The following is a 23621-nucleotide window of genomic DNA, read 5'->3' on the forward strand; positions in this document are numbered from 1 at the left end:
AACCCTGAACCCTAAACCTGAACCCTAAACCCTGAAACCTAAACCCCTGAACCCAAAACCTGAACCCTAAACCCTAAACCCTAAACCCTGAACCCTAAACCCTGAACCCTGAACCCTAAACCTAAACCCTGAACCCTAAACCCTGAACCCTGAACCCTGAACCCTGAAACCCTGAACCCTAAACCCTGAACCCTGAACCCTAAACCCTGAACCCTAAACCCTGAACCCTAAACCCTAACCCTAAACCCAAACCCTGAACCCTGAACCCTAAACCCTAAACCCTGAACCCTAAACCTAAACCCTAAAACCTGAACCCTAAACCCTAAACCCTAAACCTAAACCCTAAACCTAAACCCTGAACCCTAAACCTAAACCCTAAACCCTGAACCCTAAACCTGAACCCTGAACCCTAAACCCTGAACCCTAAACCCTGAACCCTAAACCCTGAACCCTGAACCGTGAACCCTAAACCCTGAACCCTAAACCCTAAACCCTGAACCCTAAACCCTGAACCCTAAACCCTAAACCCTAAACCCTAAACCCTAAACCTGAACCCTGAACCCTAAACCCTGAACCCTGAACCCTAAACCCTAAACCTAAACCCTGAACCCTGAACCCTAAACCCTGAACCCTAAACCCTGAACCCTGAACCCTAAACCTGAACCCTAAACCCTAAACCCTAAACCCTAAACCCTGAACCCTGAACCCTGAACCCTAAACCTAAAACCCTGAACCCTGAAAGAAAGGACAGAAAAAAAGATGGTGAAGTAGAAAGAGGGCGAAATGAAAAAAGGGAAAGCAAAAGAGATGATGAACGTCATAGAGAGAGAGATGAAAAAAGGGAAAGCAAAAGAGATGATGAACGTCATAGAGAAAGAGATGACAAAAGGGAAAGCAAAAGAGATGATGAACGTCCTAGAGAGAGAGATGATAAAAGGGAAAAAAGAAGGGATAGTGAAGTAGAAAGAGGGCGAGATGAAAAAAGGGAAAGCAAAAGAGATGATGAACGTCATAGAGAAAGAGATGACAAAAGGGAAAGCAAAAGAGATGATGAACGTCCTAGAGAGAGAGATGATAAAAGGGAAAAAAGAAGGGATAGTGAAGTAGAAAGAGGGCGAGATGAAAAAAGGGAAAGCAAAAGAGATGATGAACGTCCTAGAGAGAGAGATGATAAAAGGGAAAAAAGAAGGGATAGTGAAGTAGAAAGAGGGCGAGATGAAAAAAGGGAAAGCAAAAGAGATGATGAACGTCCTAGAGAGAGAGATGATAAAAGGGAAAAAAGAAGGGATAGTGAAGTAGAAAGAGGGCGAGATGAAAAAAGGGAAAGCAAAAGAGATGATGAACGTCATAGAGAGAGAGATGAAAAAAGGGAAAGCAAAAGAGATGATGAACGTCATAGAGAAAGAGATGACAAAAGGGAAAGCAAAAGAGATGATGAACGTCATAGAGAAAGAGATGATAAAAGGGAAAAAAGAAGGGATAGTGAAGTAGAAAGAGGGCGAGATGAAAAAAGGGAAAGCAAAAGAGATGATGAACGTCATAGAGAAAGAGATGAAAAAAGGGAAAGCAAAAGAGATGATGAACGTCATAGAGAAAGAGATGACAGAAGGGAAAGCAAAAGAGGTGATGAAAGTCATAGAGAAAGAGATGACAGAAAGGAAAGCAAAAGAGGTGATGAAAGTCAGAGAGAAAAAGATGACAAAAGGGATAGAAGAAGGGATGATGAAAATCAAAGAGAAAGAGATGACAAAAGGGACAGAAGAAGGGATGATGAATATCAAAGAGAAAGAGATGACAAAAGGGACAGAAGAAGGGATGATGAATATCAAAGAGAAAGAGATGACAAAAGGGATAGAAGAAGGGATGATGAAAATCAAAGAGAAAAAGATGACAAAAGGGACAGAAGAAGGGATGATGAATATCAAAGAAAAAGAGATGACAAAAGGGACAGAAGAAGGGATGATGAATATCAAAGAGAAAGAGATGACAAAAGGATAAGAAGAAAAAGAGGTCCTGAAACGGAAGAACAGATAGAGAGCAGAATGGAACGAAGAAGGGATGTAAGAAGAGGTAATAGAATGGATGAAAAAAGGAATAACAACAAAAAGGATGAAACAGAGAAGAACAAAAAGAGCATGAAATTCTTCACCAATTTTGGGAAAAAAGGACAGAAACAAAATGCGTCCAATAAAATGACAAAGGGATCAAGGACACAAAATATAGTAGATTCTATAATGGAAAAACTTGAACTCGAATTTGTAAACCCCACCAAACGAGAACATTTTCTAAGAAAGCAGTCAACGTATTCTACTTCAAGAGATTCAGATGGCGAAGCAGACGATTCTCCCATTAACCCTAAACGCATGAAATTATTGCATACAGAATTTATATTAAAAGACTTACCAAATAATGTACAAAAATATCCTTTTTTTTCGAGAACCTTCAAAACTCCCATGAATCTAAGTGACAAAAAATTGTTGAAACTTATTTATGCTTTGAATGAATCGTCCAAAAAGCAAGATGTATATTATGTATGGAAGTTATTCCGTTGGGCGGTGAGAAATAAATATGTTCGTGTATTAGATGAATTATGGACTGTATATAAAGAATTACCGAAAAATTCGAATTGGCATGATTTTACTTCTAAAAAACAGTGGAGACAATGTTATGACTTGTACATGGATCATGTAAGAAATGAAGAGACTTATTTCAATAAAAAGTTTGTTAGCATGATCGAAGGTAAAAATGCAAATACGATGGAAGTTAAACGTTTCCTTGCTAGTAGTGTAAAGAAATCACAAGGATTTGTAGACAAAATGAAATATAGCTGCCAAAAAGTTTTAGGGGATGCTCAAGCCCAAAAAAAGAATGGAAAAGGATCCTGAATATAGCAACATAGGTCAATGCAAAATGTATGTTTAATTAAATTTTACACATAAAACAAAAAAGATCTCTTGAAGAGAGTTGCATTCTCTCACGCACTTCGTTTAGGGATGAGGTGTGTATATTTCTATACGTAAAAGCACAAGTCTCTAGATTGGAAGTACGTTGTATTCATATGTACATGTGAAGGGCACGATTTAATTGAACCCCTCCGGCCCTTAAGTAAATTTTGTTTTTGTAGTTTATGCTATAATTAGTTTAAGTATATATACATATCATATGTGTATTATGCATTGTTGTGTGTTTACAATACCAGGTTCCATTTATCCAGGTATTTTTTTTTTTTTTTTTTTTATATAATACAAAATATAAAAAAATAAGAACTCATAAAAGTTCTTTTTAATTTTTTTAATTAGATACATTTATTTTTATAATTTTATGAGGTTATTTATTTTATATTAAATTTACATTTGTCCTTACTAAATATGAAGTTTTTCTTTTGTAAATTTACAAATATAATTTCCCCTTAGTTTTATTATCACCTATTACTTTCGCTTTATGCTATATCACTTTATTTGTTAATTTTATTTTACTAGCTAAACATGATTAACACAAGCATTATCTGACATTATTATTATGCTCTTATTTTATTCTAAAAAAATTATTTTGAAATTATACACTTTCGAAGAACGCATTTTGCTTTCTTTTATGCAACAAAGCGTTTGGGGAGCAAAACGGGGTGGCCTGTTTCAAATGGGGAATCATTAAAATTAAAATTAAGATTAAAATTAAAATCGCTGGGCTGTCGTATACTACTAGTGTTAACCGCATATGTTACTTATTGTTCGTTTTTTTTTTTTTTCTTTTTGCCTATAACAAATTATAGCATTATATTAATGGGGAAAAAAATTAGCAAAGCGCTTGCTAATATGTAAACTGAAAGCAGTTCGTATAATATACCATCTGTGCGAACGAGAAAATATGCAAATCAAAATGCCTTATTATCGAAGAAACGACCTTTTTGTCCTTTTATGCGTTCTTGCAATTTATAAAACGCACTACAACTTTTAACAAAGCGCGAGTATTTGCCATTTCAACATAGTCCATTTTGCAACTTTTTTTTTTTGTCCTCTTTTTGGACAATTTTCCGTTAATATATTTTTTTTCATCATACCCCACTTTAGCTTTTTTCGCTGATTTTTTTTTCATCCCTTTTTAACAATTCGTGGATTGTTAAAGTGGCGAATTAAGGAATTTCAAAGGAAGGAGATTTAAAAAAAAAAAAAAAAAAGCAAAAAATAATGAAAGAACAATCACCCCTCATATCCTCTTACTATTTTAGCATTTTTTATAAGATTTATAAAACTAGGGAAACAGCAAATTCGAGGGCCATGCGGTAGCAGAGTACGCATTTGATAGATTCCCCTTTTGCATCACAGAAATGTCACCCTCATCAGAAAAAAGGTGTCGAATGGTAAAAGTATCTTTTCGCACGACAAGGAAAAAGTAAATTTCTCAGTAATCAGGTTTAAATAACAGCAATGGCTATTTTACCCTTGATAAATTTAGCCAGGTCATTATAAAGATATGGAAGAAAGACACGTAAAACGTACATGGCATACGTACATCCGTAAATATATATTTCCAGTGCACTTAGTTTGCCACAGTTCCATTTCGACAGCATGGCCCTTTTCTCAATATGCACAATTAATGTATATCAAAAAAGGTGCATACTATTCTTTATTATTACATAGGTAGAGTGAACTTGCGTATAACGCGTCATCCTTCTGCCCACGTAATAATTTAATGTGGCTCTATTGCCATACTGAATAGCAAAGACGCGCATAAATAGGGAATGCGCCATGTGTACATATGTAGAGAGAAAACATTTCTCGCTAAAACAATATTTTAATGAGACTATTAAATATGGAAAAAGCAAACGTTGTACGATTTCTCCTTTTTATGTTTATTTAACTTACAATATGTACAATGGAAAGACAAAAATTGCTAACAAAATTAAAAATAATTGTAAGTACTCAGTGTACATCTATAGTATGTCTTTTTTAAAAGGCATTATTCTGCCGTGGTACTTCTGCAGGTTTGGTATAATCCACGTGCTACGTTATTTTTCAGGAATTTTTTAAATAGCATTTTTATAGCAAAAGGTCAAAATGTGTTTTTCATCAAGTAGTAAACTCTTTGGCAATATTTTCACTATTTAAATTTGAGTACGCGAAAAGAATCTTTTTTTTAAAAGTGCCCCACAGATCATATTGTTGAACGGACAGGAATAATAATTGTGCCCTTAACACTGAAACAGTGGTAATATGTATGCATTTATTACGCATATACACGTACGTCATGCGGCAAGCATAAATATATAAATATTTTTTTCTCGTTACTTGTGCCATTGGGCCGAACAGCTTCCATTTATTTATTTATTTATTTATTATTGCAATTGTTTAGTACGCTTTATGCTACAACAGCGCGTAGGGCCGAAAAATAATATTCGCAAGAAATGGCCCATGTACGTACAGTACATATTTATTATTTTTCTTCGCTACAAAATAGGACATTATGACTTTGTATTTACTTTTTTTTCGACGTACTCAAAAGTACGTACCTAAGTAATACAAGCTATTATTTATAATGAAAAGGCTTTTGAGATGATTCCTTTTTTAAAATATTTTTTCTCAGGCTACATGTATATATATATTTTGCCTATTTATTTTGATGCCGACCGACCTACATTTCGTTTATATTCGATTCTTTCCTTTCCTTTTCGCTATTGCGTTAAAAGTATAAAATTGATTATTACATGCATGTGAATGAAATAGCATTGCGGTATGCCTAAAGAAATAGAACCCTTAAAGTGGCGCAATTGTAATAATAACATAATAGAGGCATTAGTACAGTTATTGAGAAAAACGATAAAAAAAAAAAGGATAAATTAAAATTAACTGCCAAGGCGGAAAACGGAAATACTAAATAAAACAATTACTTGCATTGCATCGTAAAAAAATTGCCTTTTAAACCAATGAAAAGAAAAACGCAAAATATAAATAATAAAATTCTGCCTATAGATAAATACAGGAGGAGAACATTCATCATCATATAATTTTTTAAAAGTAAATTCTTTATATCATCTATCCAAAAAAAATATATTTAATTTATATACATACTTTTAATTAATATCTATATGTGCATGATGATATTATATATGCTAATAAATAATGTAGGAAGAGGCGACCCAGCTCATTTTATTCATCATCCTGCATTATGTGCATACGGAGTAAGGGTTTGACAATTTTGACGTTATGCTAAAATAGCAGTTATTTTTTAACGTAAAGAAAAAATACAAAGTAGGAAAAATATATAATATATACGAAAAGCATATAAAATATATACGAGAAAATTCCAGCATTACTGTACCGTACATAATTTTTTATATGCTATTATTCATGATGTTCTAAATGTACTTTTTAATGACATAGAAAATTTTTTAACCATTTCGCAAAGATATAGCAGCAGTAGTTTTATAAATAAAAATACGCGATTCTAAATTTTATGAGAAATGTATTTTTTATAAATCTTTTATCCCACGATATTAACATTTCGTATTTTTTCTTAAAATTAATTAAATGTTCAAAGTTCTAAAATTAAATTAGAAATCGTTTCTTTACGTTGACACGTTATTTTATTTTTTATTTTAATTTTATTTTTCTAAATATTTAAAAAAAAAAAAAAATATATTTTTTTAGCAATTTTAACAGGAGGAATACACTATATTATGTTATTATTTATTATTATGATTATTATTTTTTTTTAAAATACAACAATAATTCAGAAAAGAAATATATATTTTTTAATTTTTCCAAAATAAATTTGAAATAGTAAAAAATTTATGCAAATATTTATTGTTTTTTATTTTAACAAATATTATATAACATTATGCAAGTTTATTAGAACGAAAAGATATTATTTTTAATTTCTTCAAGAAAAAAAAAATATACATTTTTTAAATTAAAGTATTTTTTAAAAATAACAAATATTTTTCGTAAATTTTAACATTTCATAACATTTATATCTAAAATTTTAACTAGAATTTTTCAGATTTTTTTTGTTTATAAAAATCCTTACGTTGCTTTATACAAGTATAGAAAAAAAAAAACTTAATTTAAACAATAACATCATTTTGTTAAGGCATTTATTCTATGAAAAAATATACCAACAGAATATTGTTATATGGTAACAAAACATATACATTGACCATATTATAACTTCCTTTTTATAGCTATAGAGATAAACATAAAAAATTAGCAAGCCCAGACAGCTGGTTGATTGTTATTCCTTTCGAATAAGGTACGGCTAATACTTTCGTCAAATATTGTATGCTTTATATATGCATATGTACCTTTGAATAGCTGTTCACATGTTAGTCCCCCTCTGTTTCGTGCCTTTCTGCTTATTCGAAAAGGGGAACCCCAGCCCCCCCAATGCATAAGCTACTGACCGAATAACTGTTTTGTAGAGTCCATTTTGCGTTCTTTCTCCCCCACGTGCACGTATCTGGGATGAGAATACTAATACGTGTGAAGCCTCGCATCACATATGTACAATATATAGTACCCCTCTGTGTTTTCTTTGCATATACATATACATAATAGTAATAATGCCCCCTTTGCTTTCCCCCCCCATTTCAGAAAGAAGCAAATTTTAGTAAATACAATATCTTTAGCCACTCCGCTGAACATACCATTCAGGCCAACAGCTATAAGTCTGAAGTATATTTAAAAATACAGTCACTTAGTTTAATAAATATACCCCCCATCCCGTTTCTACTAACACAATAACCGAAAATGTATCCAAAAAAGAACTTCGACAAACCCGACCCAACTTCCCCATACCAAGGACAATATGGAGAGTCTGAGGAACAAAGACAAGGTTATGGAATCCCCCCCAACCCAACCATGATTAACCTTACTGGTAACCAAGACCAACGACCAAATGTATTGCAACAATTTGGAATAAACAACAAAAATGTAATGCAGTTTTTAATAAACATGTTTGTGTACGTTGCTGCTATATTAGTTAGTTTAAAAATATGGGACTACATGTCTTACAGCAAATGTGATTATTACAAAGATTTATTATTAAGAATTGTAAGATACCAATCACACATGAATGATGGTAAGATGGCCTAAGCGATCAAAGTAGACATGGGAAACCGGTCCACATTATAAAAGAGCCACAAAACGTGGGACGCGCAGAGCCTTAGGAGAGCAGTGTGCTGCAACATAGCATCTTATCAGCACAACGTAATATATTAACATGACGTAGTCATATATAGTTGTACATTAATTTTAGCGCAGTTGATAGAAAACAGAATTAAATAACACCCCCCAAAGATGACAGGCTCAGAGAAAGCGCTACTGCAATTCACTTGAGGTCCCCCTAATGTTTTTCCTGCATACACATATCCGCATCGCATTATTCTATTTTATTCTATTCCATTATATTTTTTTTTTTTTTTATTTATACACACATGATTAACGCCTACAGCGCTCCTTCCATCACGAATTTTTACCTACACTTAGCGAATATTTTAAAATGTATATTTTTTGTATTGCGTAACATATATCATCATATGCTTTTTTTTTTTTATCAAATCGCAACGAGTTTTATATTTATATATATTTATATACTATACAATACTATACAATACTATATAATACTATATAATCCTATATTTTTTTTTTTTTTTTTCCTTTTTTAATTAAAATTTACGTTGCCGAGTAATTAACTAAATGTTATGTATGTATATTTGCATACTTTTTAAGTGTGCATATATATATTTATATACATTTATGCAAATTATTTTTCTATCAAATAAAAAAAATATTCCTTTTTTTTTGGAAAATGGCATGCTGTGCACAAAAAAACGTTCCATAATTTTTATGATTTTCTATTTTTTCCCCCCTTTTTATTATTTTTACGTTGCATACTTCTTATTATGTGTTTTAATGTCATAATATAATGTCTCAATGATATAATGGATCAATAAGTAAAACTTTAAAATAAAATTTTGTTATTAAATTTGTTATTTTTGTACCGATATGTGAAGTTCAACTGGGAATGAACAAGGGGGGAGAGAAAAGTAAGGTTGTACCCATTAATTCCTTTTTAAAAAACAAGGAGAAAAATGTCTAACCAAATGTAAAAAAAGAAAATTACAATCATGGAGCGAGGAAGTATTCTATTCCTTAAAGCGATGCATCTATTGTGCGCGTGTTTACCTTTTTTTTTTTTTTTTTTTTACTACTCTAAAAGGGGAAGATAAATTTCTCCACTGTGATGTGAGAGCGTACAAAAATTGGCCTCACTAAAATGATATACCAAACCTAGCACAGTTTTTTACCACAGCAACGGAGGCTGTACAATAGAAAATTATGCCGCAAAAGGGAGATTATATTGGGGTAGCTCTCCATTTTTACCATGTTCATGAGAAAGACACCCTATTCATTATCTTTTTGCATGGTTCATTATTCGAAACATATGTGTCACTTTCCTATGTAACGTTAACTTTGTCCTTACTGTCTTTTTCGTTTTTCTCACAGGTCAGTCCACGCTTCGCACTAAAAGGAGAGACAACTTTTGCATGCTCTCTACCTTCAAAAGAGTGATAGCACCATATCGAACAAGCTAAATAAGAATTCTTTCATTATTTTCTTTGCCACAATGTAACCTTTTTGCATTATTTAAATGTCCCCCGCTCTCATTGGACATGTTTAATCTCTTCTCCCTTTGACGCAATAAGTGAAATGTCACTACCGAAAAAAAAAAAAATAATCCAAGTGAGCAATATGTAACACTCTTCTACATTTTACGGTTATATGAAGTGCTTCGAAAAAGGGGGAAACCACACCGATTGTATTTTTTTTTTTTTTCTTCAAAAAGACATCGAACAAGTTTAACCTGAACATAAATCATACAGCAGGGTAGAGGTTTAGTGCCCTAAGAGGAGCAAACACAAAGTAACATGTGGATTACCAAAATGTATAAAAAAATGGATACTTTTATATTACTCCCCCTTTGTCTTTGTCTCTAAACAATTAAAAAGTTGCAATGATTTGCGCAGAATAAAACGAGGAATTTTTTTTTTTTTGGGCCATATTTTTGCACAACATATTATTATTATTTCCCCCAATTTTATACACCATATCATATGTGTGTAATAAATGCTCGTTTTCGTTAACAAACGAATGCGAAAATACTTCGCAGTGTCATTAAACCAATGTAAAACTGTGGGTGAATGAAAAAGGGAACCCCAGTTCTGGTATATACCCTATACGCAAAAGATTAGCAAAATGGACACTCAAACACGTAAGGAATTGCTTCCCATGTGGATACTATAATATAGCACTATAACGAAGAAGCGTTGTGAATATTGCCCTACACGAGGAACGAAAGATAACAAGGATAAACGTAACGCAGCATACGGGTGCTACATCGGCAGAAAGACAGTATAGTATACATATACTACCCATTTAACAAAAAGGGTCACTAGCGAATATTCCAAAATGGAGAGCCACCCAAATGTAAACCTTTTTTCGGCATAAATTTTAATTATTCGCAAAGGATGACAAGGTAATAAAAGCGTTCACTATCCGTATGCAACCATTTCAATGGGGCGACAAAGGTCACCACCACAAATGTTCAATTCCTTTTAACTAGGTAAAAAGCGGACTCTTCCACATGCGCGGAAGGAGTAACGCAGAATGGACGAATGTACCACTGCATCTCTTCATATTATGTTACATTAGCAGAAATTTGTGTTAATTCGGTTGTTTTTGAATAACGGGAATTGTATACACACATATATATGCATATATGCATAATATATCTGCGCTTATGCATGCATTTCATTTAGCAGAAAAAGTACAAATTTAATTGTTACAACAAAACTATATTTTAACATCTTATCCGCTGGTCCATTTTATCATTAAACTATTTACATGAGGGTTAACATAAAAATGTGGTAGAAAAAACATGTATAATACATAAACATTCCTTTTGTTTTTAAGTAATGGTGAGGGAGAAAATAAATTAAGAAATATAATATACATTTGTGCCATTCGCAAAAAGAAAAAAAATATATACATCAATTTTTTTATTTAAAAAAAAAAAAAAATATATTCTGATGAATCGCTTCGAAAAATAAATTTTAATTAAAATACATGAATTAGCGCATGGCAAAAAAATAACACCTTTACGCAGCAGAGTTATTATATTAAGTGATTTTATTGTAGTCAAAAGTATGCACATTATATATCCATATTTAAAAACTTGAGTGAATACTGTGGGGGGAGTACAAAATGTGTGGCACGCATATATACATATATATACATACAATATATATATGCATGCACGCACGCACGCATGCATAAAAATCTTCTTACATTGTTCAAACAAGTCATCCCGATAAAACCACGTCTAAAGTGCAAGTGTGGTGCACCCTCTAAAGCTATTTAGCCACCATCTCCTCAAAAATGCTTTTTCCACCACATTCTTTTTTTCATGCTATTTCTTCCATTTTTTCTTAACGTGGTTGTTGTTGTTGTTGTTGTTGTTGTTGCATATCCTCTTCAGGGTATTCTCTATATGGCCCTTGAGTTGGCAAGGTAACATAGGTAAATGAATCACGTCTTGGGAGGTTATTCACCTGAAATGTGAAAAGCAGTCAAATTGGAATGAGATTTTGAACCAACAATCGTCTAAGCAGGGGTCAAATGGGCCCTTAAAGCGTTAGCCCAAAGAACACTCTCCCCTTCTCAGTGATCAAGTTAACGAACGGTTAATTGTCCTTAAAAAGAATGTGATGTATGCGAGTCATAACTTACCTTATTTTTGTATCGGCGAGTATAGTATAACATTAGATAAAACATGAGGATACCAACAAAGCATCCTTGCAAGAATCTGGGCTCCATGAAAAAAAAGGCTTCCCTGCTTTGCTGACATGCTCCAAGAGCAGACTTTATCGCATTGACATCATCTTGACCTACGGGGTAGGGAGTTGCACCACCCGTTAATTTGAACATCTTCCCAAACATATTAATAATTTTTGAAGGTTATTTTTTCTGGTAGTTTGTAACTTGAAAATAAGAAAACTATTCCTAAACTGGAAAAGTTACAAAATGAGGCGCTATGTGGTGGAGCCATAAAAACGTAATTGCGCAGATGTGGGGGAAAAATTGAGCATCATAATGGGTAAAGATCACAGGTGGGCAGCAAAGGTAGGCAGCAAAGGTAGGCAGCAAAGGTAGGCAGCAAAGGTAGGCAGCAAAGGTAGGAAGCAAAGGTAGGAAGCAAAGGTAGGAAGCAAAGGTAGGAAGCAAAGGTAGGAAGCAAAGGTAGGAAGCAAAAAGGGGCAAACGTCTTTTTTGCTTTTTTGCTTCTCACAATTTTGCCTATTTTTTCCTCTCAATCACTGCAACAAGGCAACGCGCGCAAATAGGAAAAGCATACATACGAACGCAAAACGAAGTAAAAGGTTATACCTATTTTTTTGGTACGCTAAAAAAGGTAGGAATATTAAACTCTGTTAATTTGAAGGAACACTCTTCTTCCTGTCTTTATTTATATGCGATAAGCATTCGCCGTAATTTGTATATCTTTCTTATGAATACAATTTTTGATGTATTCTAAAGTGAATATATTTTATACGCAAGAAAAAAGAATATTTACGGTAAAATTATTGGCAAAAATTAAAATGTCCTAATTGGCATAAAAGAAATGCATTTAAAATTTTCTACTCGCAGTAAAATCGAAACAAAATAATGATGATAATAAAATTTCAGTTTATTCTAAAAATTTAAATATCGTATGTTCGCAAAAATTATGTATGACAGAATCGGAAAGTTTTCTTTAATTTAGTATTTTATCGTAAAAAAAGCAATTTTTTAAAACTCCTAGGGATTATATTGTTATAAATATTTTTTATAGCTTCTCTTCTAAGTTAAACGGTATGCCGCGGATATATGCACTATATATAGCAATCGTAATAATGCTGTATAAATATATTTTACTAAAATGACATAGTAGATAACACAGTAACATGCGCAATTATTAAAAAAACGATAATGCATATTTATAATTATAATTACTGTTATTTTTATTTTTTTTTTTTAAACTTCTCTGTTATCCATTTTAGAAAATATCTTTATAGAATTTTTTTTTTCTTTTACATTAATTAATTGTAAAATTGCTTCGTGGAGATAAATTAATTAATGGCAATACTGCATAGAAAAAAAAAAACTGAACATGTTTTGAAACTTAAAAAAAAACGAAACATTGAAATTATATTCTTTTCTTTTTCCTAAAGATTTATTTTATCATCACTATTATTTAAAATAATATATTTTCTTTATTTATTAAATTTTTTTTTACCATAGAAATGACTATTATTTTGTATTATATTTTAAATATTTTTTATACCTTAATTGGGGGGTATAATTTTTTTTTGCTGAATCGAATCATTTGTGAACATTTTGGTTCGCCCGTACTGTCACTAAATTTGTTTTTAAAAATTGAATCAATGCAGTTTGCATAAACACGGGTAACCAACTGAGTCCAATTGTTTGTTTCTTTCTTTGCTTGCTATTTTTAAAGAATCCTAAATTTTCAAATTTAGAAATTTTATATGAAGAAATAATGCCTTACGGGAATACCATGAGACTTTATATGTCTGTATATTATACGTAGAAGCATGCATACATCTGTATAAATAGATAACATGCCTAGAAAGCACCTTTTTTACCTTGTCCTTTTGCCTATTTATGCGTTAGAAAAAAAATGAAAAGACATTTAATAATATATATTTTTTATTAAGGCGTAATACCCTTTTCACCTCTTTACAAATTTGACCGCAATTTTTTTTTGAGCACCCATCAAAAAAGCACCATTATATTCACCCCTTGGCACTATTTATGCATTCCTTAATCCTAAATTTTCATCGCAAGGCGCGAATTAATATGCCATTATAAATAATTCATTACATCGAAAATATACTTTGTAAATTACCTATTAATTTAATATATAAAATAACTGTGATTGCTCAAAAAGAGTGGAATATTAATAATAAATAATAACTTTATGTTTCTTTAGATGCTAGTAAAACTATACCGACAAAGGGGGATGATATGTAATATATATAAGGGGCATATATAATTTTTTGATAAACCAAACCTTTACCCCTTTATTTTAGCATTTTTTCACATCATTCGTTTGTTTATGTTTTTTCGACTACCTTGGAATTAAATAGTAAAATAGCTCTGCTTTTTTAAATTTTATAAATTAATAAAAAGGCATTTATTTACGCGCTGGTAGGTCAAAAAAATATATATGGTAATCTACATTTTTATGATTTTTTTATGTTTAGTAAGGTTCATCGAAACGGATTTTTTCTTGCTAAAAAAAAGGTGACAGCAAAATATACACATTTATATAACGTAAATAAAAAGTAAATAGGATTAAATTGATCCCCTGCCCCCTTCGCATAAAGAAGTAGTATTTTTTTCTGTCATAAATGAGATAGCATATAACTATGCTGTGAAAAAACGTGCCTTAAAAGGGTTTATAATTTAGGTCCTAATGACGAGTTTATTTTTTTTCCTTTTTGTTTACTCTGCTTATTTGGCTCACATGGCTGACCGTTCTGGTTTCCATTATTCGGTTAATTCGGTTATTCGGTTTATTCAGTTATTCAGTTATTCAGTTATTCGGTTCATTTGGTTCATTTACCTACCTTTTGACTCTCATTGGACGCTCACTGAACCTTCATTTACCGCCTTTTTACAACTCTTCTAATTCTCGAATAAGCCCCCTTTCCATAAAGCGAAATGGTTGTATGCGCTACCACTTTTTTATGGTAATAATAGCTTCGAAACAAAACACCTGGTCGAGTGTACCTCCCCTCTCAGTCTTGTTCCTTCTAATAATAACACCATCAAGTGAAATGATACATAGTAGGTTATAAAGCTGCTCAAGAATGCTACACCATTTACACAACGCTCTGTTTTACAACCCATTTTGTTGTATGTAATAAAAAAATCTTTACAAATTTCTATTCGCACTGTTATCAAAAGTGAAAATTTAATGCGTATAATACCCTCGGTGAAAATAAATCTTTCTTTTTGGCATTTTCAAATTTGCTGTTCTTTAAAAAGTTTTCTTTTTGATGTGTGCAAATTATATGCCAGTTTAGTATACGTAGTCACAATTTTTTACGAATCAGCGCAACAGCTGAATCTCACCGCAAGACAGAGAATAACCAACGTCCTTTCTCACAGCTTCTTAATCCTCTAAATGTATTTTTTTTATTTCTCATAAGACAAAGTGGTTTATTTAATGCTTCGTTTTTTTTCTCCCTTAGTGGCGCAAAAAATATACGTGAAAAATGTTAACATGTGAAAAGAGAATTGTTAATATGAATATAATGGAGATTCTTCCGTCGTCGTAGCGTAAGCACTGCATCCTACTGAGGGAACTACATACAAATAAGCAATCCGGTATAGTTTTTTCCCCCTATCTTTGTAGCTAACGTTTTACCAAAATAGCATGCCTGAACGGGGTAAGCAGTAGCAGCGTTGTATTTATGTACATATAAATGTATATTATATACGTATGAACACATGTGTTCTTCTCCCCCTTAGCGTATCCTCATTAACCTGCATCAAAAATGTTTGAAACTTCTAGTTGCTATAATTTAATGTATCCCTTTGAGAGCATAGTTTGCTAACTGAAACAACAGAACGTTCCTTCCTTACGTCGCTCACACGCGGTAGACTTTAAGCCTCCTGACGAAACTGAAACTTTACAGATGACGTAAACCTTCATATTATATCAAACTTGGGGAGCGTTCTTTTTCAAAATAAGTAAAACTTATGCAAAAGGATAACTACTCACCGTTGTCACTGGTAGACATTTCTTCTAAAGCACCCAAACGCATTTATTGCTACACTTATATGACAAACTGAATAATTTTTTTTTTTTTTTTCTTTTCTTAATTAATCACTATTTCGCATGAACCAATATACGTGTGCGACATTACTAACGTAGAGTAAAGATTACCCCCTACAGAATGAGTCCTCCATTATTTCGTGAAGCAACGGAGTAAATTCCTGCACCTATAAAATTATACAATACCGTATGTATGTACAACTAACATAAGCGAAAAAAAAAAATTCCTTCCATTAGACGCTCAAAATAATATAAACACATGTTGCCTTAGTATGCGCCTGGCAAAGAAACACCCATAAAAGCACACCATCCATGCAAATCTTTGTACATTCCTAAAAATCCCTTCCCATGAACAATAAAAAAAAAAACCCGTAAAATTAAGTTAAACCGTTGTTTCTTTTAATTTTACTTATAAAAGGATAGTATATGGGTTTTTCTATTTTTTCAGCATTTTCGCTCTTTTTTTTCGCAATTTTTTCAATTTTTCCATTTTTTTTATATAAAAATTTGTGTTTTCACAAAAAGATGGTATTTAATTATGAATAGACATCTCACATAAACGCATGAAGCCATTACACGTAACACATCATTAATACAAATTTAATGTAAAAATGTAGAACAAAACAGCTAAAATTAAAGCACGACAAGAAGAAAAACAACAACCAATTAATTCTGTGTGTAGTTTATAGTGTCACAAAAAAAAAAAAAAATTACAGGATATCATATGTACTCACAAAAAAATATGAACTTCTTTTTATACATAACTGGAAAGGGGGGAGAGGGAAGAATATGCCAATATTAATTACAAAAAATTTTAATGTTATAATAAAAACGAAATACGCAAAACCAAATATTATGTAATAAAGGAAGCATCATATTATTGTGGTTCATAAGTATCACATAAAAAAAAAAATACATTCACAGCATACAACGCATGATTTGATTTAAAAATAAAAACAATATTAAAATAATTTTACGCCGTTAAAAGCTGGTGCCCTTGTGGAACACGTAAAATTTTTTGGGTTACGTTTCTCTGTATGACCCATCGTACTCGTCTTCCCGCTTATTAAATCATTTTACGGACGTTAAAAGTAGCCACAATGTTTAATTTTGTACATACATTTCTGAAATTAAGGAGTAAAAAAAGAGGATTATGAGGGGGGGGGGCGGTGTCAACAATGAAGATAGTAGTACTAATATATTCACGCATAGACGAACAAATGAAAGACGCACTTTTCAATTCAACAGGTTACTTAAATGAAGACACAGCGAAACAACAACACATGCACAGTCATGTTCAAACTTAATCGCATTACCTTTCTTTCCATATAGTAACCTAATACGAAAAAAATACAAAAAATTAAAATTCCATAATAAATCATTTGTTTGTAATTTATCGGACATATATTGCGGGATTCGTGAACACACACACTTAGAGCATTTCTCACTGCTTTTAATACACGCGTCCTTACAAGGGTAGATTGCTGCACTTGCATATTAAATAAATAATATTTTGACCTTTTAAATAAATGTTTTGAAGTCTTGGGATTTGTTCATAACTTCATCATACCTGTAATCCTAAATGGAGGAAACGAAGTACACGAGCTAATGACAACGCAGTTGCATAGAGTTGTGCAGACGGGGTAAAGCATATGCATCGCATGAAAAGTCAAAAGAACACACACAGATGCACATGTGCTCAGATGGACAAGCGCAACGGGTGCGCGCACGACACTTGCACACAGATCAACCAGGTCAAACAGGACACACAGGCCAAATGCATACGCAGCGAACATGCATAGGAAAACAAAAGTTAAATGAAAACATCTCACTCTTACTCCTGTGACAGAATAAACCATAATGTACACTCTTCCGTTTATATACAGTTTTAAATGCTTTAATAAATGCTGAGAGAATGTTATTAGTTCTCTTTTTTTGAAACGCTAATCGTTAATACTTTAGCAGTATTCGAATTTATTTTTCCTCCAATCTGACATTTTATTAGAAGCTTAAATACATAATTTCGGAAGAAACAAATAAGAAAGAATTAACACATTTTACTGTGTATTTACATTGTGTTATTTTTTACTGTTTTGTTATTTATTTATTTATTTTATTTTTTTTACATGTAATTAAAATTCTCACTTTGTTCTTTTCACTGCTATTTACTTTTTTTACTTGTGCATTATTTCACAAATAATTTTTTTTTTTTAATTATTTGTGTGCAGGAGAAGCCAAAAAAATTTTGCTCGAGTTTTCGTGTTTTTAAAAATTAACGTTTCATTTGTCCTAGAATTGGAAATTATGTTAAACTTCTCAAAAAAAAAAAAAGTGTATATTCATAATTTAAAGAAAAAAAATAACTGTTAAAACGATTTATGTCATTTGGTTGTTATAAGTTTTTTTCTGTTTATTAACATCTTTTTGGCGAAGAGGTAATTTTTTTCCCATCTCCCTGCGCTATTTTTTTTTTCATTTTGCCAAATAGTTATATGCATGTGGACATAAGTGCGCTCATGACCCTCACCCGCTATTTACCAGAGGGCGTACATTTACTTTGGGAAGTTCTTCATTATACACATATATATTATACATGTGCGCATTGTCATTTATGATGATGCTTTTTTTCCTTATTTTGCAACTAATATAAGTTCATTAACACAGTAATTGTGAAGGGGAAAAATCCCATTCTAATAGCCCTTCTCACTCAGTAAGCATGATAGATAGCCGAGTTAGGTAGATTCTAATGTAGGTGATTCTGAACAGGTGGTAAATTTTGACGTTTTCTTAATTGTTAAAAAGGTGAAATAATTCAACCGTTTATTTTTTTTTTTTTTTATAATAATTTTCATGTTTTTTTTTTTTTTAATCTCACAAAGGAAAAAAAGCATCTTTCCGTTGTTTTTTCTTTAAATCACCATAACCTGTTTCACCTTCATTTCGCTGTTTTAATGTTCCCACACACGTATATAAATGAAATGTATGCATAAAATTTTTGTTACAAGGGGATATAGATAAAAGCACATCAAGTTCTGATTAAATAAACGGGTCATTGTTCTTTTTTAAAAATGAGTCAAGTTCATTACATAAACTGTAATAACCTCCTGTAATAGCGTAAAAAAGTTTACACGCACAAAAGAAAAGAACATTCGCAAAATTTAACATTTCGATTGAATATATTTTCTAAATTAATTGTAACAAGAGTTTCTCCCAATGTTTACATTTGTGTGTTTGTTTATTTAATCCTTGCTATTTTTACATAGTATGTACGTTCCTCAGTTTACTTTTATTATGACTCCTATCCGAAGTGTGTGTGAGTGTGTGTGCAAGTATTTTTCTTCTTTTTAATCTTTCATTCAATCTGTTCAATCGTAAAATGAATAATAGAAAGCTCAAATGTTTATTCTTAATCTTCCAACTTCAACCTCTTTAATTGTGTTTCCCTATTTTATTTTACCATTTATACGAAACTAAAACATTTAGCCAAGTTGTTTCCCATTATATTAAATTTTCCTTTTAAAGCTAAAAAAATATAAAATCTGTGTGCGAAATGAGGATATGTGTAGGAATTATTTTTCCAGTGCACCATATTAAGTCCCCCTTTTGCGAAAGAAATGCCAGAAAAAATTTTATATACTAAGGCACGGTGTGTTTATTTATATTATACACAGCTGATTGCTCATAATATGTACATATATATTTTATTTTTTTATGGGGGGGACCTGATCTTTCGTGAAAAAATTGGAATCGAAAGTGAAAAACTTTTGTAGAACAATCTTAATTTTTTGAACCCCTCTCTGATTTGATAGAAATTCCAGTTAAATTACAAACAATAGGTATACTAATGAATCAAATAATGAAAACGTCAATTCTTTTCATCAAATGATGTTGTACAAGGTGTGCAATACTTTTTCAGGCTGTTATTTCTTGTTTTTGTGCTTGTATTCATTGTGAACACGCGGTGTTTAAAGGAGTCGAATGAAATCACATTGCAACTACTTTTCATAATGGTTTTCCGATTTTCCCCGCGCTTAACTCTTTTATAATAAACTTAAAAGGGAAGTAGGTATATTTAATAAAATCTTAGTACTTCGCTTTATAGTGGCAATACCGGGTACGGGTACGGGTACATGTACCATTTTACCATTTCACCAATTCACACACAAGCATATGACACACTCTATTGAAACCCTATAACAAGTTATTTTTGTTGACCACAATATGAAAATTTTTATTCATCTCTACGCGACGTAACTCGTTCATAGTTGCCTGTAATCAATCATAATTAATGTAAAAGAAATAAATTAAACTTTAGACACGCCTAATATTGCTACCATTGTTAAAACTGAAATAAAAGGCCGGTTAATTTTAGATGATTACTTTTGCTAAACTGTTAGTATTGACAGGCTAAATAACACTTGTACAATTATAATGATGAATTTCTTTACTAAAATGTGCTATGCACTTTGATCATTTCTTTTATTACTGGAATTTAATTTTCCCATTTTTTTAATGAACAGGCATTTTTTGGACCTCCACAATACATGCTATTTTTTTTGCGCACATTTGTATCCTCCTTAGTGGAATGTATACACAGTTTCAGCTGTGCTGAATTATGTAGGTGATAAAATACTTTATTAAAAAAAACAAATTGACTTAACAACATTATTATGGGAAAAAATGTAAAAAAATGGCTTATCTATGTTTCCTATCTTTGAAACGGTTAAGACATACTTATCTACATGCAGAAGTTAATGATACTCGGCATCCCGCGGCACATTACGAATATGTCTAAACTTGCAATAATTGTTCGCCACGCTGTGTATCATCAACTTATTTTGCATTTGGGTAGATCCATTTTACGTTATTCATAATATCGCTTCAGACCTTTATAAAAAATTATAGCTCGATCTACTGCGCACGTTGACCATTCTGAATAGTTCGCTATCTCTCATATATATATAAACTTCTTTTTTTTTAAACTTACGTCTAGCTTTTTTTTCATCATGTAGCTATATGCAACAGCTATTTTTTTTTTTTTTTTTCATAACGCTTTAGCTAGTTGAAAGTTAATTAGGATTGTCTTAAATGTGCTCTTGCCTTTTCGGTTAATAGCTATAGCTAGAAGTTGCATGTTTTTTGTTTTTTTTTTTCGTCATATTTTCACTAGCTAAAAGATCTTTATGGATGTTTGGTATTTTTTTTTCCTCTTTTTCATAAATAGCCATGGGCATATAGCTTTTTTCTTTTTTTTTTTTTTTGTCCAAATATTTTAGCTAGCTGAAAGATCTTTACGGATATTTTACATTTTTTCGCCTCTTTTCCCTGAATAGTCATGTGCATATAGCTTTTTTTTTTTAATGCAACTTTTTTCAGTTGTAAAAAAGTTTTTTTTTGTTGTTGTAGCTAGGTGAAGGAAAAAATCTTTAACAATTGTTGTTTTTACATTTTCCATTTAATTTAATTTAAATTTAATTTAATTCAATTTTAATTTAATTTAACTTTATTATCATTTATTTATTTGCTATTTATTTGTAATTTATTTGTTTATTTTGTGTTAATTCTTTTTATTTTATGTTTCCTGTTTTTTTGTCCATATATGTATTTCCCTTTTTAGCACATTTTTTTCACATTTTTGTCTTTTCCATATTTTCAACTTCGTCATTTTTTCATTTTTCGTATCTTCATTTTTTTAGTTTTTTCGCCAACCTGTCTGCCTTTTTAGTTTTCCCATTAACATTTTCTACAATTTTTTATTCTTTCAAAAAATGAATACCTTCAAGTCGCTTTTTTTAATTTTCGCTTCGGCGCTGTATTGCGCCCACTCCGTAAGCCTTAAGGGCAGCAATGGCAGAGGAGATAATCATAAACTAAATATGATCTTGGATGGCAAAAGTAAAGTAGAACTAATCAAAGCACACAACCACTCATTCCATTCTGGCTTATACACGGACGAGTCCAAAAAATTCACTTGCGAATGTACATGCACAGGCAGTAATAACACTGAGGGGGGAAGTGAAAGCGGAAGTGGAGGTGAAACCGAAACGGGAGGGGAAAGCGGCAATGGTTCAGGAAGCGGAAGTGGAGGTGAAACCGAAACGGGAGGAGAAAGCGGCAGTGGTTCAGGAAATGGAAGCGGTTCAGGAAGCGGCAGCGGATCAGGAGGCGGCAGCGGGGGTGAAACCGAAGCAGGGGGAAGCGGAACAGCCGGAGGTAGCCATGATAGAAAACCTCCAAGAGAAATTTTAGAGGAATATAAGAAAAGAAAACAAGGAATAATTGCAGGATATTATGGTTCATGGAATAGTCAAGGAGATAGAGCCAAAAATATGACCGATTCTAGCCCAATGGTATCAATACTGTACATTGCTTTTGCTCGTATAAATATGTTTTATGATGTATCTAGACCATTTAACGGAAAGCAGAAATTTTTAGTAAGGAAACATGGACTAGAATATGAAACCTACGGAGTGATGCTAAACGAAATCAGGAGAATAAGGAAAGCACGCCCAGACATCATCTTAATTCTATCATTAGGAGGAGAAACGTACATGATAGATATTACAAAAGATATTGACTATATAGACCAAATAGTTAAGCTCGTAAAAGATTTTGATTTTGATGGTGTAGATATTGACTGGGAACCACATGGCAGCTTTAACAATCTAAACGAACTAGACTTTTCAAAATATTATATTAAATTAATCAACTTAATAAGAAGTAGCATCCCAGAAGAGAAAGTCATCTCCATATCGGGATCATCCAATGCAGCCTTATCATGTGTATCGGTAAATGAAACATTTTGCAAAGACGATGACTCTCCATATAACACGAACTACTTGTCTCAACAAATGGGTAAAAACGAAGAGCTATACAAAGCGTCCACTATGTTATCTACAGGTACTTTTGTCAACATTTTTAACACAGCAAAGGAAAAAATTGACCTTGTATTTATTCAAACGTACAACTTAGAGACGACAAACCCAAGTATAATGGTAGACATGTATCTATCCCATCTCTATTTCGGACTGAAATATAACATCACAGTTTTGCTAGGATTTTCATTAGAACACAACCGAGGTGGGTTCAGTCCAGAAGACAGAGCATTAGTCGAATTAGTATCAAAAACGATTCATGACGAAAATCATAAGCACAATCGAGCAGACGGAGTAGGAATATGGCACTTGTTCATGAAAGAACAGTTGCCAACTGGGTCATATGATATAGATGCGTTCCTTACGAATGTATGGAAACATTTAAACCCCCAGGTAGAAGCACCAAAGGACGTAGTTACAACTCAAAACCCTGATGACTGTAACAGTATAGATGAATATGTTTCTGGACTTGTTGTATCTAAATCAGGCGTGTATTACAAGCACAATGGAGCTATATGGAAAACTAGGTCATACTCAACCCGTGCTCCTGGTGTTGACAGATATGAATGGGACTTGGTCAAAATATGTTATGAAAGAGCGTGCAACGGGAAGGCGGCTCATTACTTTAACACTGATTATCAAAATGGATCTATAGTTATATGGAAAGGAGAAGCATTCACTATTAAATGGTGGCAATCTGGACCTCCTGAAGGCGCGGCGTTGGAAGCATATGAAAAATTGGATGCATCCGAATGTCCAGGACTGTCGGAATGGAACAAGGAGCACCCACATAAGCCAATTGAGGAAGACATCCCCTATGAGCAAGAGGAAGACGCGCCTCTGTAA

At 32.3% G+C, this 23621-nt stretch overlaps 3 protein-coding genes and 1 pseudogene across 3 annotated transcripts, besides 33 other annotated features; 3 read left to right on the forward strand and 1 right to left on the reverse strand.

Annotated features, from left to right (window-relative positions):
• Window positions 1–321: 321 nt before the first annotated feature.
• Window positions 322–496: a microsatellite.
• Window positions 497–742: 246 nt separating this feature from the next.
• On the forward strand, window positions 743–2885 carry PVX_087665 (annotated as a pseudogene).
• Window positions 2160–2275: a microsatellite.
• A 1358-nt stretch (window positions 2886–4243) lies between the features above and the next one.
• Window positions 4244–4263: a microsatellite.
• A 168-nt stretch (window positions 4264–4431) lies between these two features.
• Window positions 4432–4451: a microsatellite.
• Window positions 4452–4986: 535 nt separating this feature from the next.
• Window positions 4987–5011: a microsatellite.
• A 359-nt stretch (window positions 5012–5370) lies between these two features.
• Window positions 5371–5396: a microsatellite.
• Window positions 5397–5973: 577 nt separating this feature from the next.
• Window positions 5974–6000: a microsatellite.
• Window positions 6001–6525: 525 nt separating this feature from the next.
• Window positions 6526–6548: a microsatellite.
• Window positions 6549–6786: 238 nt separating this feature from the next.
• On the forward strand, window positions 6787–8601 carry PVX_087670 (hypothetical protein, conserved). The gene is made up of 3 exons (XM_001613345.1): window positions 6787–7037; window positions 7178–7245; window positions 7587–8601. Exon 3 carries the CDS (start codon window positions 7743–7745, stop codon window positions 8085–8087), a length of 345 nt encoding a protein of 114 aa, XP_001613395.1. The 5' UTR covers window positions 6787–7037; window positions 7178–7245; window positions 7587–7742; the 3' UTR covers window positions 8088–8601.
• Window positions 7258–7286: a microsatellite.
• Window positions 8122–8146: a microsatellite.
• A 53-nt stretch (window positions 8602–8654) lies between the features above and the next one.
• Window positions 8655–8682: a microsatellite.
• Window positions 8683–8941: 259 nt separating this feature from the next.
• Window positions 8942–8963: a microsatellite.
• Window positions 8964–9589: 626 nt separating this feature from the next.
• Window positions 9590–9618: a microsatellite.
• A 180-nt stretch (window positions 9619–9798) lies between these two features.
• Window positions 9799–9847: a microsatellite.
• Window positions 9848–9872: a microsatellite.
• A 523-nt stretch (window positions 9873–10395) lies between these two features.
• Window positions 10396–10415: a microsatellite.
• A 134-nt stretch (window positions 10416–10549) lies between these two features.
• Window positions 10550–10601: a microsatellite.
• Window positions 10602–10681: 80 nt separating this feature from the next.
• Window positions 10682–10707: a microsatellite.
• Window positions 10708–10835: 128 nt separating this feature from the next.
• Window positions 10836–13010, reverse strand: PVX_087675 (hypothetical protein, conserved). The gene is made up of 3 exons (XM_001613346.1): window positions 12441–13010; window positions 11784–12061; window positions 10836–11605 (listed from the first exon to the last, which is right to left on the reverse strand). The coding sequence occupies exons 2-3, from the start codon at window positions 11991–11993 to the stop codon at window positions 11483–11485; spliced, it is 333 nt and encodes a 110-aa protein (XP_001613396.1). The 5' UTR covers window positions 11994–12061; window positions 12441–13010; the 3' UTR covers window positions 10836–11482.
• Window positions 11299–11326: a microsatellite.
• Window positions 11698–11828: a microsatellite.
• Window positions 12487–12519: a microsatellite.
• Window positions 12706–12733: a microsatellite.
• Window positions 13011–14484: 1474 nt separating the features above from the next.
• Window positions 14485–14509: a microsatellite.
• Window positions 14510–17209: 2700 nt separating this feature from the next.
• Window positions 17210–17232: a microsatellite.
• A 618-nt stretch (window positions 17233–17850) lies between these two features.
• Window positions 17851–17879: a microsatellite.
• A 939-nt stretch (window positions 17880–18818) lies between these two features.
• Window positions 18819–18839: a microsatellite.
• A 476-nt stretch (window positions 18840–19315) lies between these two features.
• Window positions 19316–19340: a microsatellite.
• A 455-nt stretch (window positions 19341–19795) lies between these two features.
• Window positions 19796–19826: a microsatellite.
• A 1842-nt stretch (window positions 19827–21668) lies between these two features.
• Window positions 21669–23621, forward strand: PVX_087680 (chitinase; the record flags this gene model as incomplete). Its single annotated transcript, XM_001613347.1, has 1 exon — window positions 21669–23621. The coding sequence occupies one exon, from the start codon at window positions 21669–21671 to the stop codon at window positions 23619–23621; it is 1953 nt and encodes a 650-aa protein (XP_001613397.1).
• Window positions 21715–21739: a microsatellite.
• Window positions 22569–22623: a microsatellite.
• Window positions 22627–22668: a microsatellite.
• Window positions 22970–22992: a microsatellite.
• Window positions 23523–23545: a microsatellite.

This window comes from Plasmodium vivax, chromosome 1 (assembly GCF_000002415.2).
Source record: "Plasmodium vivax chromosome 1, whole genome shotgun sequence".
In the NCBI taxonomy this organism is placed as follows: Eukaryota; Apicomplexa; class Aconoidasida; order Haemosporida; family Plasmodiidae; genus Plasmodium; species Plasmodium vivax.